Source organism: Talpa europaea (assembly GCF_964194135.1).
Source record: "Talpa europaea genome assembly, chromosome: 6".
Taxonomy (NCBI): Eukaryota; Metazoa; Chordata; class Mammalia; order Eulipotyphla; family Talpidae; genus Talpa; species Talpa europaea.
In genome coordinates this window covers 637,637-655,295 of record NC_140072.1, presented here as the reverse complement: position 1 = coordinate 655,295, position 17,659 = coordinate 637,637, and the positions used below count along the sequence as shown (strand labels likewise).

General features: G+C 66.2%; 1 protein-coding gene across 1 annotated transcript; it reads right to left on the bottom strand.

The window, feature by feature from the left end:
• Nucleotides 1-2,157: 2,157 nt before the first annotated feature.
• ALLC (allantoicase) lies at nt 2,158-17,374 on the bottom strand (the record flags this gene model as incomplete). The annotated part of the gene is made up of 12 exons (XM_084235992.1): nt 2,158-2,364; nt 3,235-3,359; nt 5,552-5,660; nt 6,522-6,595; nt 6,949-7,104; nt 10,575-10,707; nt 11,378-11,457; nt 12,338-12,463; nt 13,126-13,213; nt 14,236-14,286; nt 14,660-14,754; nt 17,368-17,374. 12 exons carry the CDS (start codon nt 17,372-17,374, stop codon nt 2,158-2,160), a joined length of 1,251 nt encoding a protein of 416 aa, XP_084092118.1.
• Between the last annotated feature and the right edge of the window lie 285 nt (nt 17,375-17,659).

Genomic DNA, 17,659 nt, shown 5'->3' with positions numbered 1-17,659 from the left:
CCCGCCACAACCCCATTTCCTTGGGGTCTCCAAGCTCATGCACACATGCGCGCACAGGGAGACTCATGCACATGTGTGTGCACACATGCCCACACGTGCACACACACACACACCCCCCAAGCCCAGGTAGTTGGTGGTGCTGCGGCTCTCCACAAAAGAAATCAGTAACCCTCGCCTTTGCAGGATATTTGTCTTTTCTGAAAAGTAATGATTAGTGTGCAATTTTGTTTTATAGAGAAAAAAAATTACGTTCTTCACCTCAAATGTGTTTGCCCCTGGCAACACAGGCATGTGTAAGCTATGCCAGATTTGGGGTGCATTTTTGGTGTTTGTCTCTTCCGAGGCCCGGCCTGCCGCCGTCAGCATGGGGGACCCTGAGGTGTGAACCCATCAGCAGGCTTCACCTCACAGCTCATTTGCTGGTGGCACAATTAGGAGATTATTTGCTGCTGAAAATTAATTTTAGCTGCTCGTTGGCGCGGAGTGGCGGCGTGCACGCCCAGCCGGCGCCCGCTCCGAGAGCGCAGAGGCCCAGCCAGGCGAGCTTCAGAGCTTAATTCACCGAAGCCTGGATTCCGATTTCATACTTCATTGAGCTAAAACTCGAGGAAATGGAATCCGACATCTCTCCACGCTGAGCCTCACAGGCACACCCGCGTGTGTTCGCAGCAGCCAAGGGGAGGGGGGGTGAGCGGGTGCCCCACCTTGGCTGAGGCTGGGAAGCGAGCATCGGGGTAACAGTCGGAGCCTGTCTGGGTCCAGACGCCTCAGCCAGCGCCGGGGGCTCTCAGAAGCGGCGCCAGGAGGCGCGCGCCGAAGCCTGGCCCCTGGAGCAGAAAGAGCCCCCGGTGCGCGGCCCTCCTCACCTGCTCACAGAAACGTGCCAGCTTCACCCGGTGGCCGCGCTGTTTGTGCTCAGCCAGCCAAGGCGCGAGTTCGGGGCCCCCGCCGCAGGCCCCTGGCGAAGCCCCTCGGGGAGCAGCGGAGAGGCCGCCCCGCGCGGAGCGAGCGGCTTCACCACGGGCCGCGGGCGTCCCCGGCGCGCAGGGCTCGGGCAGGGCCCGGGCCTCTGGGGAGGAGGCGGGCGGCGGGCGGTGGAGGGGCCCCGGCCTCGCGCGCCCCGTCGGGAGGGGGTGCCCGGCCTCCGCGCCCCCAGGCGGCCCCACTTACTCGAGTTTCTTGAAGCGCTCGCGCCCGGCGGCCACATACTTGCCGCCCGCCTGCAGCGCGTCCAGCTCGCGCACCAGGTGCCCGTGCGCCGGCGTGAAGAGGCGCCGCACCCCGCAGGGCACGGCCACCTGCTCCGTGAGCTGCTCCAGCAGCGCCTCGAAGGACGCCACGCGGCGGCGCGACAGCACGAACTTGCGGCCCGCGAAGAACGGGTCCCCGTTGCGGTACACCAGGATGGTCCTGGCGGGCGTGGTGTCCACCAGCACGTGGGGCCCGCGCGCGCCCATGCCGGCCGCGGGGACCCGCCGCCCACACCCCGCCGGGCCGCTCCGCCGCTGCGCCCGCCGGGGGGCACCCCGCACCCCGCTCCCGCTCCCGCCCGCGCTGACGCGCGCCCCGCCATTGTGACCGCCCCAGGGAGGCGGCGACGCAGAGCCCGGCCGGCCGGCAGGGCGTCGTGGGGGCCGAGGGAGAGGAAGCGGGGTGCAGGGCCCCGACACCCGCCTCCACTCCCCGCCTGGGGCCGCGGGGCCTGCCCGAACTCGCCTTCCTGGGGGGCTCGGGTCCAGCGGGCTGTGGCCTGGGGAGCAGGGGTGGCTGAGGGCGGTCCTCGGCCGGGGCTTCCCAGGACCACGCGGGCGCAGGACAGGGGCGGGCGGGTGGGCGCCCATATCCAGGGCGTTGACACAGCAGTGGCGCCCCGGGAGACAAGGCGCCCCGCGCCCCCCGCGCCCCCCGCACGCCCCCCCGCGGCTCCCTGCGGGCCCCGAGAACCCCCGCGGCTCCCCGCGGCCCCAAGACCCCCCGCGGTCCCCGCGCCCCCCCCCCGCAGCCCCGAGCCCCCCAGGCCCCACGAGCCCCCCGCGCCCCCCGCGGCCCCCGCGGCCCCGCGCCCCTGCTCAGCAACGCCAAGGCTCCGGGCCGCGGGTCACTCTTTATTGACTGGCCGGGAAGGCGCAGGCGGTGCCCGGCACCCCCGGGGCGCGCCTAGAGGCTGCCCCGGAACCCCGCCTTGACGGAGAAGCGCAGCCCGGGGCGCGCGCGCGGGCGCAGCAGGCACAGCGAGCTGGGGAAGCCCCGCAGGCGCAGGCGGCCCACGCCGCCGTCGGGCCGGATGGTCAGGCGCGCGTGGGTGACCACGTCCTGCAGCTCGGCCGTCAGGCTGGCGAACGCGTGGCTGGCGTCGGGGGACAGCTGCAAGACAGGGCGCGTGGGGCGGGCACGGGCGGGCACGGGCGGCCAGCGCGCCGCGGCCCGAGGACCACGAGCTCCCGAGACCCGCCGACCGCGAGCCGGAGAGGGCGGCCGGCGGGCAGCGGGCGGGCAGCTCCCGAGGGGCGCGCGGCCGGGCGGCGGGAGACCCCGGCACTGGCGACCGCGAGGGCCCGAGTGGCCACCCCTGCGGCCTGTGCGGGTGTTACATGGAGCTAAGTGCAGGACGAGTCTATGCCAATAAATGGGACGAGCTAGCCCTCAGAGGAAAGCGGGGGCGCCCCCAGGGCCGCGGAGGTCGCCAGCAAGGACCTCGTCTCGCTGAGGAAGGAAACGGGTTCGCCACCCAGCGAGGAGCAGCCTCCCAGAGAGGGGGGGCCTGGCTGAGCGCGCAGGTCCTGGGGTGTTGATTCTGGGTTTGTTCACTGCACGACCCAGTGCCAGCGCGGAAGCCAGCCCTGGGGACGCCAGCCCTGGGGACGCCAGCCCTGGGGACGCCAGCCCTGGGGACAGCCCCCTGCACCCGCAGGGCCCCCCTCCTGCTCGGTCACAGTCGGCCGCTGGGCCGTCTGCCCGACCCACAGGTGGCCTCGCCACTGCGGCTCTGAACAGGCCCGCCGCCCCTTGCGGACAGCCAGCAGCCTGCACACACACTGTCTGCACACGGGCGTTATTTGCACCTGATGCTGCAAGACAAAATTTGCTGACATGGCAAAAACTGAACCTGCCTTATAGCTTATAAATGCCCGGTTCAGCCTCTGAAAGCCGTTTTGCTGTTACGCTGAGGAGGTTTGGAATGACAGCAGTCTCGGGGGGCAGACGGGGGCAGGCCCTAGGGACGCCGCCACTGACCTTGGTGTGCGGGAGCAGCGGCTTCCACCTGTGGCCAGGGAGGTCCCAGTTCTGCTTGATCATGTCTTCCTCTTCCTGAGTCGTCAAGACGCAGCCGTCCAGCTGACAGCTGTCCGGAGAATTGCCTGTTTGGACAGGACAAAGAGTAGGTTCCACGACCCGTTCGAGCTCAGCAGACTCTCGTTGAGACCAGATCGAAAACAGCAGAAAACAATCACGGTTCTCTCTGGAGCAGCCTCACGAGCAAGGCCTGACGTGTGAGAAGAGGCCGCCTGTGGACCAGGCCGCTGGGGAGCCCGAGGTTTGGAGGCGCCGGGCGCGGCAGTCCCGTGGGCTCGGCCGGCTGGGTTGGGGGGCGGCAGCTGTTTGGAGGTTGAGCGTATCTGACGAACCTCCTGGATTGCAGATTTAATTACTCACGTGTTGCTGTGTGGCTCATCTGAAACCATCATGAGACCGGCAGCTGTGTCAACCCTGTAACGCTGACAGTGAGGCAAAGAAGCACTGGGGGGGTTAACCAGCAACCGCACCCACAGAGCGTGCCACCCCCCCAGCATGTCTCTGGGCTCCCTGGGTGACCATCTCCAGGCTCAGTGGCTCTCCTCGGAAGTCTGTGGGGACCGTGCCTGTGGGCCAGAGGCCCCTCCTGGGAACCTTGCAGCTCATCGCTCCAAACAGTGGGCCGGAGCAGGGGGGCACACTTGGGACACCCCAAAGGGATGTGCTTGGAATCCAAAGAATGCTGGAGGAGGCCATCACGTGCTTGTCCAGCTCTGCACATATGGTATTAGACGTGGATCCTGGCTTACCCCTCACTTCTGAGGAGCCGACGGCAACACACCTGAAACTCTGGTGTCTGGGGCGCCGGTGACCTGGGCTGACAGGTGGCTGCCTATTTATCTGAACTAGTCCCCAGAAAAATGAGCAATTTTGAACTATCCTTGCGGATGACCATGGGTTCCAGACACTCCTAGAAAAGCAGCCTGCACCACCGAGGCAGCGACACCTCTCCTGACTCTGTGGAGGCGCTCAGCAGCCGTGCAGAAGGCGCAGACAGCGGCCGGCCACTCAGACTGAAACAGGCTTCCAAGCAGAAGTTTCCACGATCACATTTCTTGAGCTGGTGCATCCAAGTTCACGGCCACTGATGAGCAACCTCTTCGTAAATGTAAATATGTACTTGGTGCCCAGATGTAAGGCTTTTTTTTTTTTTCAAAAGTCATTTTTTTCCCCAAAGATTTATTTTTACTTATTTATGCATGCAAGAGCCGGGGTGCAGGCCAGAGATGCGGGGGGTGAGAGGACTCACCAGACACAGAGTGGGGAGCAGAGCAGGCAGGGTCACTGGAAATACACTGCTGAGGGGATCAGCAGGGAGACAGGAGAGGTCAGCTGCACCCATGGGTCAGCTCCCTGGCTGGGGATCAAACTCAGGCCGCAGTAGCTGGTGATAGCTTGACAGCACTGAGGCCTAACCCCTGCGTCCCCAGGGAGGCCCCAGGTGTAACCTTTAATAACTGAGTGTTCATGCTGATTCACAAAACGGCTAGCCAGGGCCTCCCCTGGTGGCGCAGGGGTTAAGTGCTGGGCTGCGAAGCTGCCCGCAGCCTCTGCAGTGCCGGTTCAATCCCGGCCGCCAGCGAGGGTCCCACGTGGCGCGCAGACCTCTCCTGCCGCCCGCTGCTCCCCTCAGCAGTGTCCTTCGGTCCTTCTGCCTGCTCTGCTCCCCGCTCTGGCTCTGGTGAATTCTCTCACCCTCCAGCGCTTCTGACTGTACCCAGTGCTTGTATAAATACATAAATAAATCTTTAAAAAAAAAAAAAAAAAGTCTAGCCACCGGCCTCTGAGCTATGGACCTGACCTGCCACACTTGCCCAGGGCTGCGCATCCCGAGACGCCAGGCCAGTGCCGTCCACACTCCCCAACAAGCAGAGGTGCTGAACAACCTCTCGAGCTCTCAGCTTAATGACCATGTATGTATTTTACAAGAAAGTGAGTACAGCATATCAGGGCTGCTTGTTCAGCTATTTTTTCACTAATTGAAGAGGGTGATTTTTCAAAATGATCCCTACCTTAACTTAAAGTGAAGCTTGGAGAGGAATCGGGCATCACCCCAATCAATTTGCTCAGGACCTCGCTGTGGGGAGGCGCCCCTCCTCCGTCCCCTGACCAGCCAGGAGCATGTCTGAGGCTCGTTCCCACAGAGACAGTGCCCAGGGGAGCTACCTGCACCCCAGCCCCTCCGGGCACCGCCCACTGCCCCCAGCCCCACCCACAGTCACGCCAAGGACAACTTCCCCAGCGGCCTTAGAGTTACCTTTGAAGTGTTTTGTGTCGATTTCAATCTGAGTTATCACTCCAGGGTGCGCCAGTCGGAAAACTGCCCACTCGCAGCCCTCAGAGAGGAGGACCCCTTTCTCGTCACTCTGGGGTTTGGGAAAGGGGGGTCAGCCGGGGCTGGCAGAAACCGCCCAGAGCCCGCGGGGCAGGGGCATCCTGTCTACTCTCGCACGCCCCCTGTGGGGGAGCCTCCTCAGCCGGTCCGCCATCACTTCCCGGGCCGATGGCCCCCTTGCTGTCACCCCGAGACACCCCACGCCTGTCTGGGCTCACTGGGGACTGGTCGGCTTTACACGGGATTTCCGTGTCCCCCATGAATTCTCAGAGAACGTCATACCCCAAAGGGTCTTTTTCCCCCAAGCCCCCCACCCCCCAACGCCGGCTTGGCCTTGAGTGCGTGTCCCTCGGCCAGACCCGCACCAGCGGCCCCTGGGCTCAGCCGTCTCTACCCGCCAGAGTTACTCGTTTCCGTGGGGAAACGCCCAGTGACAGGAAAAGCACCCCAAGCCGGGGTTTGCGGCTGAGTCCCGGGCCTGCGCGGGGAGGCGCTCTGCCCACGTCCTTATCCCCCGGGAGGCCCTGGGCAGGCAACGCAGCTCCTCTCAGAGCCCAGCTGTCCACGATGTCCCCGCCCGGGCGCAGGCACTGAAAATGCGCAAATGGGTGTTTCCCCAGGTTTCCCCACGGGCCTGCCTGGCGCGGGCCGGCACATGAAAGCATAACAGGGGCCGACCCCCGCGAGCCGCAGCCGCCGCGGCCAGCCCTGGCCTCCTGGGCCCTGGCACTGAAATAAAACAGCAGGAAATTTGCAAGATGTGGGGAAGCGACCAGCGCTCGGCACGGCACTGACGAGGCTCCGCTCCGGGAGAAGAGCTTCCCAGGTGTAGACGGAAAATTAGAGCTTCTCTGTTTAGAAAACCTTGACCCGCAGGCTTGGAACTCCTTGCCTCTAGTATCGGGGGCCTGTCCGGCCTTCGCGCAGTCTCCCAGCCATCGGCCATGGACTTGGCCTTGCCCACTCCTGCAAAGAACAATTGCGTGATGTGATTTTAAATGAGGACGGACGAGCGGCCACAGGCCCGCGCCCCCGAGCGCCGCGAGGCGGCCGCTCTCCCTGGCGGCGGCGTTCTGGCAGATTCCCGCCCAACTGTGAGGGCGAGCGATTGTACGTTTCCTTTTATAATAAATGCTTAGGCCACAGTTAGGAAGGAAAAACGCTACTGATCTTTATGTCGTAAACATCAAACCCCAATATCTGGAGAGTCATAACGCCCCCAAGCTTGGACCCGGGCCTTCTCCCCAGTGCTCCACGCCAGACCAGGGTTACCGCCAGCGCCCAGACTGCTACATGACCACCCTGGGGCATCTCCTCACCGATCATATTGTTTGGGTGCCCAAAGTGGGCATCACTGAACCCCACGCAGGCTCCCCCGTAAGCGATGGCCACCAGGTCTAGAGGCTCCGTGGAGTCGGTGGCCATCCAGTCCTTGTGTCCGGTGCCGTACACTCGGAGGCGGGCGATGCCGCCGTCTGCAGAGGACAGAGGCCGCTGTAATCTCTTACTTGGGAAAGTGACTGCTTGGGGACCACAGGCCAGAAAGCCCTCTGCGGGGCCACCCTGCTCCCAGATCCCCCAAGGCCCGGGCCCGGCGCGCCACGCCCTCTGCTGGACGAGTCCCCCCTCCCCAGAGACCACTGCACTTCTGAGGGCTCCACAGCTGTGCCGCCGCCTCAGAGGGCTTGTCCTGCTCCCCTCAAGCTTCCCCTCCTGCTCCCTGGCCTGCCTGATACCCCAGGTCTGGGTCACCATCCCCACCCCACCCCCTGCCATTTTACGCCACAGGGTTAATCCCAGTTTGAAATCATCTTTTTCAGTCTGAGGCTTTCATATCAGTCTCCCGAAACAGGACAGAGTCCTTGAAGGTCAGAGCCGCTGTCTGCCCCTACATTTGTGTGGCATTAGGGGAAGGAAAAAGCATCAGGCTTTTCTGCCCTCCCGCCATTAGGATAGATGGGGGAGCCCCGTGGTCCTGAACACATGCCTGATGGCGGCACCTGCAGCAGGTGCACCTGGGCTGAGAGACTGCGTTTATAAGGCGGCATCACGGGGACGCCAACAGAGGCCCAGAATGAACGGAAGCCGAGAGAAGAAGAGAAGCAGAGAGAACGCCAGAGGGCCCAGATAGAGTGAGGATGTTCTGGGGCTGGAAGGCCTGCCAGCCTCTGGGCCCCCAGCACCCCTGCCTGCCCTATGCCGGGTAAATCCCAATAAAAGACCCACAAAAGCCACTGAGGCCTCTGACTCCTCCTTTACCCGGTCTGCTGGGTCAGAAAACCTGCTCAGCGCACAGTTCCTGCCCCTACGGGCGTCCACCCAGCGCCCAGCCTGTCACTGGCGCTCGTGCTTTTGTGGGTTTATAGTGCAGGAAGGTCAAAGGGCCTGGGGCTCCTTCAGGGACCCCCAGGCGCCTGAGTCAGTAGTGCCGGGTCCCACTCAGGCCCACTCCAGGGCTTGTGTCGTCCAGAGACGGGGCAGGTGAGCGCTCTCCAGGCCCAGCGCCGGGAAGGCAGAGCTGCCGAGGGCCCGTCACCTGGCTCTGACTTGTTAGAACTTTCTAGAAGGTGGAAGCCAAGCTTTCGTAGAGAAGCTGGGGGTCATTAAGAGCATCCCACTGAGACCAGCCCCACGGATGCTTACACGGAAAGGTGGTGAGACTGAGCGAGCAGGAAACATCCGGGGGACAGCGGCCGCCGACCCTTTTGGACAGACTTGCAGCGGCACTGGCACAGACGGGGTGCGCGGGGCGATTGGTAGGCTGGGCTGGGAGCAGCGCCCCCACCCCACCCCCCCCATCACCCCGGAACACTGGGAGGGGGGCTTGTGCCACAGCGCAGAGTGCCAGAAGCAGGAAGCGCCCCCCCGGAATGCCGAGGGCGACCCCACGGAAGCCGGCCCCTCCCCCACCTCCCAACCCCCCTGCCAGGCACCAGGCTCAGGCGACACTCCCGCAGCTAGACAGGCCGCCAGCAGGGCTGGGCTTTTCCAGGATGTGAAAATAAAGCTCACACACTAACCTCAGAAACTTACTTCAAAGGAACTGCTTAATTAGATTGGTATATGGAGCAACTTATGCCCAAGGCGCTGTTGAAAAGCAATCAGATGGCAATTAGTGCAGTTAATTGTGATGTGATCAGGGAGAGGCAGTGGGGGACACCAGCCCCCCAGGGTCACCGGGGCACCCCGGTGCGTGCCTCCCCTCGGAGCCACCAGGCGAAGCCGCCTCCCTGAAACGGCACAGCTAGCAGTGACACGAGTGCCGGAACAAGCCCGGAGGGGCCCTGCGCCAGCGTGGCCGCCACTCGCATCGGAAACGTCGGGCTCCGAACACACATCAGGAGCCGGCCGGGACAGGAGCGCCGGCCCCTGCGCGGAGCAGCCAGAAGCAGAGGCCGCCTGCGAGAGCTGCTGCCCCTGCAGATCCCAAGTGTCCGCTGACAATGTGCGCAGATCGCTGCGGGAGGGGAGGCCGCGGGGAAGCGTGAAAGGCACGAGAGCAAGGCCGGGCAGAGCCACGGCCCAGCGGCAGGAAATCTGGCCGAGAAGGACGCCGGCCACAGTGGGAGCGCCCCAGGCAGCGACAGGTCTGCGCCAGCGGAGAAAGGTGGGCCTGAGGACAGGCCGCCAGGGACCTGACGGACCGAGAGTCCAGGGCAGAGACGCTGCACGAGCAAGGACAGGGAGGACAGTGATCAGCTGGACCGGCCACTCCGAGGAGGTGCCGGGCAGCGAGCCCGCGGGGGAGGGGACGGAGCAGGAAAGCGCAGCTGAAGCAAATTGGTTACAACTAGGGAGGAAATGGAGAAATCAGAACCTTCGTCCACTGAAGGCAGGAGAGTAGAACTGACGGTTGTTTTGGACAAGAGTCCACTGTGGGGCCTCCCCGGTGGCGCAGCGGTTGAGCGCTGGGTTGCAAAGCTGCCCGCGGCCTCTGCAGCGCCGGTTCGATCCCCGGCTGCTCCCCGGCCACCGGAGGAGGGTCCCGCATGGCGCGCAGACCTCTCCTGCCGCCCGCTGCTCCCCTCAGCAGTGTCCTTCGGTCCTTCTGCCTGCTCTGCTCCCCGCTCTGGCTCTGGTGGATTCTCTCACCCTCCCGCGCTTCTGACTGTGCCCAGTGCATGTATAAATAAATAAATAAATCTTTAAAAAAAAAAAAAGAGTCCACTGTGGCCCCGCAGTCCCAGCCCTCACTACAGACAGAGGCAGAGGCAAGGGGAGAGAGACATCCGGGGGGAGGGGACGAGTCACAAGCGCTTGCACAGCAACAGGTAGAGCCACAACACTCATAAGCAGCCCACAAGTGGGAGTGACCAACGTGCACTGCGAGCACAGGGCGCCCTGCTCCTGCACGGGGCCGCGCTCAGCCAAGGAGGGGTGAAGCGCTGACGCCCGCCCCGCACAGGACAGCCTGGAAACACGAGTGGATGTGTCAGGGCTGCCGCACGATCCTGCCCACCGGAGCGCCCAGCAAAGTCCGGTCTCTTGGAGGGAGGTCCGTGGAGGGAGAGGGCTAAAGGGCCAGGCCTCTCTGGGGGTGATGAGAATGTCCTAAGATGGTGGGGCGAGGGGCGCCCACATGCTGTGCGGTCACACACACACGGGGACCTGCTGCCCACGTGAGCGAGAGGCCTCCTGGGCGGGTGACTGCCTGCTCCACAGGCTGGGCCCCACGCAACCCACTCACCCACGAGGATGCCCGTGGGGAGGGTGTCCCCAGGACCCAGCTAGCACAGCCGGAGCCACCGCAGCCAACCTGCCTGACGGCTCTGGGCGGCCACCTACGGACGGGGGGTTGAAACAGAATTCCACGCACAAAGGGCAAGTGACCCCACGGGGCCAGAGGCCGCGGGGACTGCGAAGGAAAGACACTTTCCCTCTCCGTGTTCTGAACCTGCAGACACGAGCCGCGGGAGCCGGAGGGGCCCCAGGGGCGGAGACTCACCCGGGAAGATGTTCAGCCTCACGTGGGTCGACCTCTGCTGCGCGGCGACTGCGAAGTAGTTGTGGCCGGCGGCGGGCCTCCCCGGGGCGAGCTCCACCATGGGGACCAGGTGGTCCCACCCGTCCGACTTGAGCTGCGATAAATTCAAAACGCAGCACCGGGCGGAGTGAGCACCCCCGAGTGCCCAGGGGCGGCGCCCAGTCCGGGGAGGTGCAGGGATAAAAGCAAAAAATGGGCACAAAGACCGAGTGCACGTTTAACAGTAAACAGAATAAAGGCCTTTTCCCACGCTGATCAAAACAGCCACCGGGGTGTGGCGGCAGCTGGTGGCCAGGAAGGGCCGGGGACTGGCGCGAGCAGCCCTCGCGGCCAGCCTCCAGGCCAGTGCCTCGCCAGTCAGCAGCCCTCCCGGTTGGCATTTTATTCCGCAGCATGGCCCCCACCAGGCGTGTGGCCCAGAAGCTGATGAAGAGGTGAGCGTCCGAGGGCACCCAGCACCGCCCGGCTGTCCCATCAAACCCGCCTGCACCAAGTCACCTTGGCCAGTTGCGGAAAGGTAGCCTAAGCGTCACGGTCAGGTCCTGCATTTACCTCACTTGCCAGCCGCCGCCCGCGGGGGCCCTGCTCAGAGGCCTGCCCTGCAGCAGGCGTGGCCCTGCCCCAGGCCTGGGGGTCCCTGGACACCGGGGCGGCGCTGGGAGAGGGGTGAGCTGCGGGGTGGACTGTGCCCAGAAAGGCCAGCGCCAGGCTGGGCAGCCTCCTCCCCTGCTCCCATGTGACATGCCTGGCCCTTTCTGACGTACCTTGGCGATGGCCTCAAACTCCTCCGGGCTGGCCGCGGTGCCTGTCCTGGCCTCCCTCTTTGGGATTTCCGGCTGTTTATCTGCGGAGAGGGGCCATGGAGGGTGGGGGCCTTTGGGACCAGTGACTTCGCCCCGGGGTGCACGCTGGGGAGACCGTTGCTGCGCCGGGCGCAGGGTGGCCAGGTGACAGCCACGCCTGAATCTGTGCAGTATTTAAAACACTACCAGCAACTGCAGACGATCACACTTGATAGCTCATGCGCGCGCCAAAATACCAGCGTCGATCCCAAGTCGAGTCAAACTCCAGCTCGGCCCAGCTCTCGCGCTTCCCAGAGCTAGGTGGGGAGATGGGGCTGCTGGCCAGGCAGCGCCAGAAACACTGCGCCCCGGGGCGTCCTCAGAGACAGGAGGTGGCCGCCCCGTCCCTGGCACTCCTGCCTGTAAAGCAATACCCACAGCCCCCCAGAGCCTGCTGTCCGCCGGGAGCAGGGCCGCGCCCAGCGCTGTGCCTCCCTGCCAGCCCCAGGGCACCAGCCAGGCCTGTGCCTGCCCCAGTGGTGCTCCTTAAAGAGTTGGCGCCCAGCAGCCGGCGGCGCCAAAGACACACGGGCGCGGCGGGGGAGACTGGCGGCCGCGCGGCCAACTCCCCAGACACAGACGGGCCCTGCATGCACCCCGTGGCTGCTGCGGGATGTGGCTCAGGGACGCCCTGAGCAGAGCTGGTGCCGACGCCGCCTGCCAGCCCCAGACCTGACTCCACAGGCCCAGGGGCCCTCCCGGCAGCTGCTCACATCCCGGAGGCACAGCCCGCGCGGCGTGAAGAGCGGGCAGAATGACGTGAACCCACACGGCCCAGGTCACAACACAAGCAAACACCCAGCCACGCCCTGTGGCCAGCCCGCTCCGGGGTGGAAGGGACCTGCCCTGCCCGCCTCTCTGGGCCCGCGGAACCCAAGGCACCTGCTTCCAGGTTCGCGGCTTGAATGGACACCCGCGGGGCATAGTCTCCGGTGAAGTAAGAGATGTCCACGTCGAAGCCCCTGATGATCCCGGGGATCCCCAGCTGGATGACGCACCAGTCGTGACCTGGGCGCACATGATAGGAGACCCCATTAGAGCAGTCAAGGCAGCTGGACACAGCTCGGGGAGCAGTTGCGGCCCCCCAGACCCCTCAGGTCTGCTGGGCTGTGCTCAGGCTCAGAGACCCGCTGCCCTCGGCAGGCGCCTGGGCCCTGGGCCTCCGCCCTGGCGATGGGAGCTGGGGTACGGGCCTCCAAGAGTTCAGTTGTGGCTGCGGGCGCCACCTCCCGACAACATGACACAGCGGGGCTGGGCATTTCTGCTAGGGCCCCCCCGACGCCTCCCCATGTCTGCCGACGCCTGGACTCCAAAGCTGCAGCTCCCGCTCCCTGCGCGGCGGCGCCAGGCCAGAGTCCGGCGCTGTCTGGGGCACCACGGAGGCACCCGAGGGCTGGCGGCGCCTGCGGTGAGGGGGCCCTCGGCTGGGTTCCGGTGATGTGGCCCCACTAAGCGAGTGAGGCACCTACTCTGTGCTGCGGCGAAGACCACAGAAGGCGACTGGCCAGGACCTGCCCGGTGCTGTCCCCGCCGCCCTCAGCGCCCCTCTGTTCTCATTTCCCAACAAAGGGCTTGCGTCCGCCTTAGTGACAGATGACCGGGCCAGCCCCTTCCTGGACGCACCGGGCCAGCCTGCCCCCGGACACAGCGGGGCCGCCCCGCAGGCTCACCTGGGACCCGCCTCCTCCTGGTCTCCCAGCCGTCCATCCGCCGCCCGAACTCCGTGTACTCGCCCTCCTCCAGCCGCGGGCCGCCGCTCTGCAGCACGGAGACAAGGTGGCGAGTATCGCTCACACGGGAGCCTGGGCTTCCAGAACAGGCGCTTCTGCCCCCAAAGGGCGGCGGGGTCGTGCCAACAGGGCTCCTGGGCGTCCCGGGCAGGGACGGGCTGCCCCCCCCCGCCCCCTGCACAGATGAGCGCCCCAGTCAGGGGCTCACTCTGCTCCTCATCGTCCCTCAAGACAGGCTGCGCTTCTCGTGGGCTGCCGGCTTGGGGCCAGCCCTGCCAGCCGGAGCCAGGCCCACCTCACGGGCACCCCCCACCCGCAGCGCCCACGGCTGTGAGTGAGGATGGGAACTGAAGTGTCCAGAGAAACTCAGAAAAGATGGACGCACGCTTGGTCCCGCATGAGAGGGAGAACAGCCAGAAGGAGAGCGGGGCCCGACCCCTGGCCGCTGGAGCAAGGCCCAGCTCAGCCCTTGCCCCAGCAGGCTGCTGTGCAGAGGACAAACATGTCCTTGGAGAAAAGAAGTAAAAGCCAAGGGCCCTGCGCAAGGACAAAGCCCCCGGGCAGGGCCCTGCAAGGGTCACGGCTGCGAGACGGCCGCAGCGAAGGCGGAGGTGGTGCCCCAGCCCCCAGCGCACGTGGGTTCCAGGCGCAGGCTGAGGGGCAGAAACTGCCAAGGAGCTGGGCAGCGACCGCAGGGCAGCGGCCCTGGGGGGCAGGCCAGGCGAGGGGGCCCCTGCAGCCCTGGAGAGGGATGCGGCCGGCAGACGGAGCGCCCGGGCTGCATAGCTGCAGCAGACACTTGCGGCCTGAGTCAGCTGGGCACCTGCCTGCCCGCCCAGAGACGGCGCCCAGCCCCAGCCCGGCTGGCGCTGAGACACGCACCACCCACAAGACGCCCCAAAGGGCCTGAGGCCGGTCTGCAGAGCTGGCAGGCTGCGGGCTCCATGTCTGAGGCCCATCACTGGCACAGCCCCCAGGCCCGCCCGACCTCGGGCACACGCAGGAACGGCGCGGCCACGCCAGCGGCACCCACATCAGACGTGGCCTCACCTTGATCAGGTTCTCCGCGGGAGCAAAAAAGTCATCTGTTGAAAATAAAACCTGTGACAAATAAAGACAGAAAACCACACGTTAAGAAGCTGCTTTTCCACCCCCAGGAGGCGCCGCGAGACCAGCGAGGGCGTCAGGGGGCCAGCCCCGAGCAGCACGCGGGGAGGCTGCGGGCGTCCAGACCATGTCTGCCCACGCAGTGTCCACGCCCTGTCCTCGGCCCCCGTGGCCGCGGGAGCCAGCGCTGACTCGGACGCGCGCCGGCCTGTCTGGGGGAAGGCGATCCGGTCCCAGGGCCGGGGCCAGAGCCTGAGACTGGCAGGTCCTGAGCCAGCCACGTGGGGTGTCCCCGTCCCTGCCCCTGGGGGGCGGCCCCGTCCCTGCCCCCCTGGGGTGTCCCCGTCTCTGTCCCGAGCACACTCACCCTTCCTCCCACGGACTCAGAGGCCATGTCAATCAGCCTGGTGAAGTCTGGGGTCCTGGCCCGCTTCCCCTCCTTGGGCGCGTCCGCCGCGGTTCCTGGGAGAACGGCAGGCCCGTCAGCCCCTGGTGAGGAGGGCAAGACGCGAGCGAGACCCCAGACCCGCACAGGCGTGGCCCCCCGGGAGCGTCCCCGGGCCCGAGGCTGAGCTCCACAGGCTGAGACGGGGCGGCGCCCGTCTGGGGGTGGGGATGAGACACACGCACCCCGTAGCCATGGCGTGAGGTGTCTTACTGAGGGGTCGCGCCTGGCCTGGGGAGTCAGGGCGCAGATGGGGGCAGGCCCGCGGGGCTCACGGCTCGGGCAGCATCCCCCTCACTACAGCTGAGCCCCTGCCCGGTCCACACCGGCCGCCAGCACCGCCCTCCTCGGGCAGGCTCAGCAGGGAGAGGCAGAGGGGGCATGGCGGGGCCTCCCAAGAGCCGCACCCACTGTGGCAGGTGTGGCAAGGAACTCGAGGGACCATCAGCACTCGGGTCTGTCCATCCCACAGGTTCCTCCTGTCCTTCTGATGGGGGGGCCGCACTGCTAACCACCCGCCCCAGCTGGCCTGGAACGAAGCAGGGCCTCCCGGCCTCTGCCCTTTTCTCTGGTCTTCTCGTGGGCCCCGGTGACCGACCCCCCGCGGCAGGTGCCCGAGGCAGCTTAGAGCAGGGGGAGCCAGAGGGGCCTGTCCAGGCCTCCGTGCGGGTGTCCGTCTCCACGCTCCGGGTTTTGTATTCATGTCCAAGTCAGTGACTTGGAAGCTGTCCCGCAGCTGTGGTCAGTGCCTCAGCGCCCGCCAGCCGGAGCCCAGGCAGAGGGGCAGCCCCAGCCGGGTACGGCGGCCACCCAGGCCCACGGCTCGCCCCCACGACGGCGCCACCTGTGACAGGGCCGGCGTTGCGCCCCCAAGTGAAATCTAGCCCTCGAGAACCTCTGTCTTTATCGGCAGAAATGAATTTACTTTGGGGCAGAAAAGTCTCCTGCTGCTTCCGCTCCCTGCCCCACCTGCGGCTTCTCTGGGGATGAGGCCTGTCCACCCCCCAGCTGGCGGGAGTCACTCCTGCGCCTCCCTCGCCGGCCAAGCCCCCTGCAGCTGGGCGTCACGTGGACATCAAGGGAAAACCACCAGACTCTGTGAGAGGCTTCAGGCCCCGGGCAGATCGCACAGGAGCAGGAAGCTCCCTGACAGTGTCTAGAACACCCAGGGCACGGGGCGCTAGCCCCGGCTCTCTCCTGCCCACCCCGAAGGGACTTTCACTCTGGAGGGCTGCCCCGAAGGCCACAGACGTGTCCAGTGACCTCCCGCCTCAAGGACGCCCTCAGCCCCGCTGCCCAGCCAGCGCCTTCCCTTCCAGCCACTGTGGACCTGCTGTGCGCCGGCCCCTGAGCCCCTCCTCGCGAGCTGTCCACAGCCCGTGCAGGGAGCCAAAGCTGCCGCCCCACATATGTCTTTCCAGCAGGATTTTTTCAGGTGAGGGCTCTGGGGCCCGGGGGCACAGCCTCTCCCGGGAAGGACCGTGCGGGGGTGCCCGCTCTGAGAGGAGACACGCCCGCACCCCTCGCCCGCCAGGAGGCCTTCTGGTAATCATGTGTTTATTCATCTCCAAGAGTGCCAGCCACGCAAACTAAAGCAGGAACACACTCGGGGCCCCCGCCCCCCAGGATGCTCACGCCCCTACACTGCGTCCTACGGGCTGGCCTTGCAGGTGGTGCCAGGGCCAGTAGTTCCCACCAGTGCCAAAGGGCAGCAGCGCAGCAGCCTCGGGGGCGCGGGCCAGCGGCCAGACCAGGTTAAGCCTGGGCCACCACCAGCTGGCAAAGGTGGCCGGGAGGGCCAGGGAGGGCCAGGGAGGGCCGGGGAGTGCCGGGGAGGGCCAGGGAGGGCCGGGGAGGGCCGGGGAGGGCTGAGGAGGGCTGGGGAGGGCCCCCCAGCTCTGCTGGCTGTTCCCTGCCTTCCAGGCGATGAAGCAGGTCTATGCAGGACGCAAGCTGCCGGCCTGACCGCTCTCCCGCCCACGAGGCTGCGGGGGTGGGGGTGCAGGGGTCACCAGGAGCCCCACTGAGTCACATAAGCTGCAGGAAAACATTCCATGCGAGGGGACGGGCTCCCCTGACACTCAGGCTGGGGCGAGGCCGGTGGGGGCGGCCAGAGGGCGGTGTCAGGAGCTGCTGGGGGGTGGGATGCTGCTGCACAGTGGGAGGCCGCCCCCATTTCTGATGCAAGAGCCTGACCCTGCACCTCCAGCCAGTCCCTGCCCTCACGTGAGAAAAGGGGCCGGGAGGGCCTGGAAGGGGGAGGGGTCAACCTCTGGCCACAGGGCACCCCTCAAAAGCCTTGGCCCCAAGCGTGCGCCCCGCGGGGAACGGAAGGCAGCCCGGGAGGCCCGTGGCTGGGGGCTCAGCGGAGGGGCCGGAGGTGAGGAGCATCCCGCCAGGCCGGGCAGGCAGGTGGGGTCCTGGCCTCAGGCCGCGGGTCTCCGGGGAGCCCGGTCATCGCTGGGGTCGGCTCTTCCCACACTTTTGTAAACACCAAAGTCACCGCCTCAGCCGCGGCACCCAGCCCAGCTTCTCACCTCGCAGGGGGGTCCCAGCCTGAGGCCGGAACCCCGTGTTTCTGTCGCCCCCAAAGCCACGCCCAGGGCGGCCGCCGTGACCCGCCCTCTCACCGGCCATCGTCCAGGCTGGCGGGCGCTCCTCGGCCGGGCTGTCTGGGCCCCTGCAGGCCAGCCAGGCCCCAGGGCAGCGGCAGCGCGGAGAGAATGGAGGGGCCGGCGGGAGGGGGGCCCCTGGAGACGGGCTGCGCCGGGTGATGTCACAAGGGCTGGGCCCCGGGGCTCCGAGGGGGAGGCGGGAGAGGCAGGCGAGCCTGGGCCAGACCCTGCAAAGGGGCCGAGCCAGAGCTGGGGTGGACCCCAGAAAGGGCCCTCGGCTGGCAGGCCAGGCGCACCCTGACCCCGG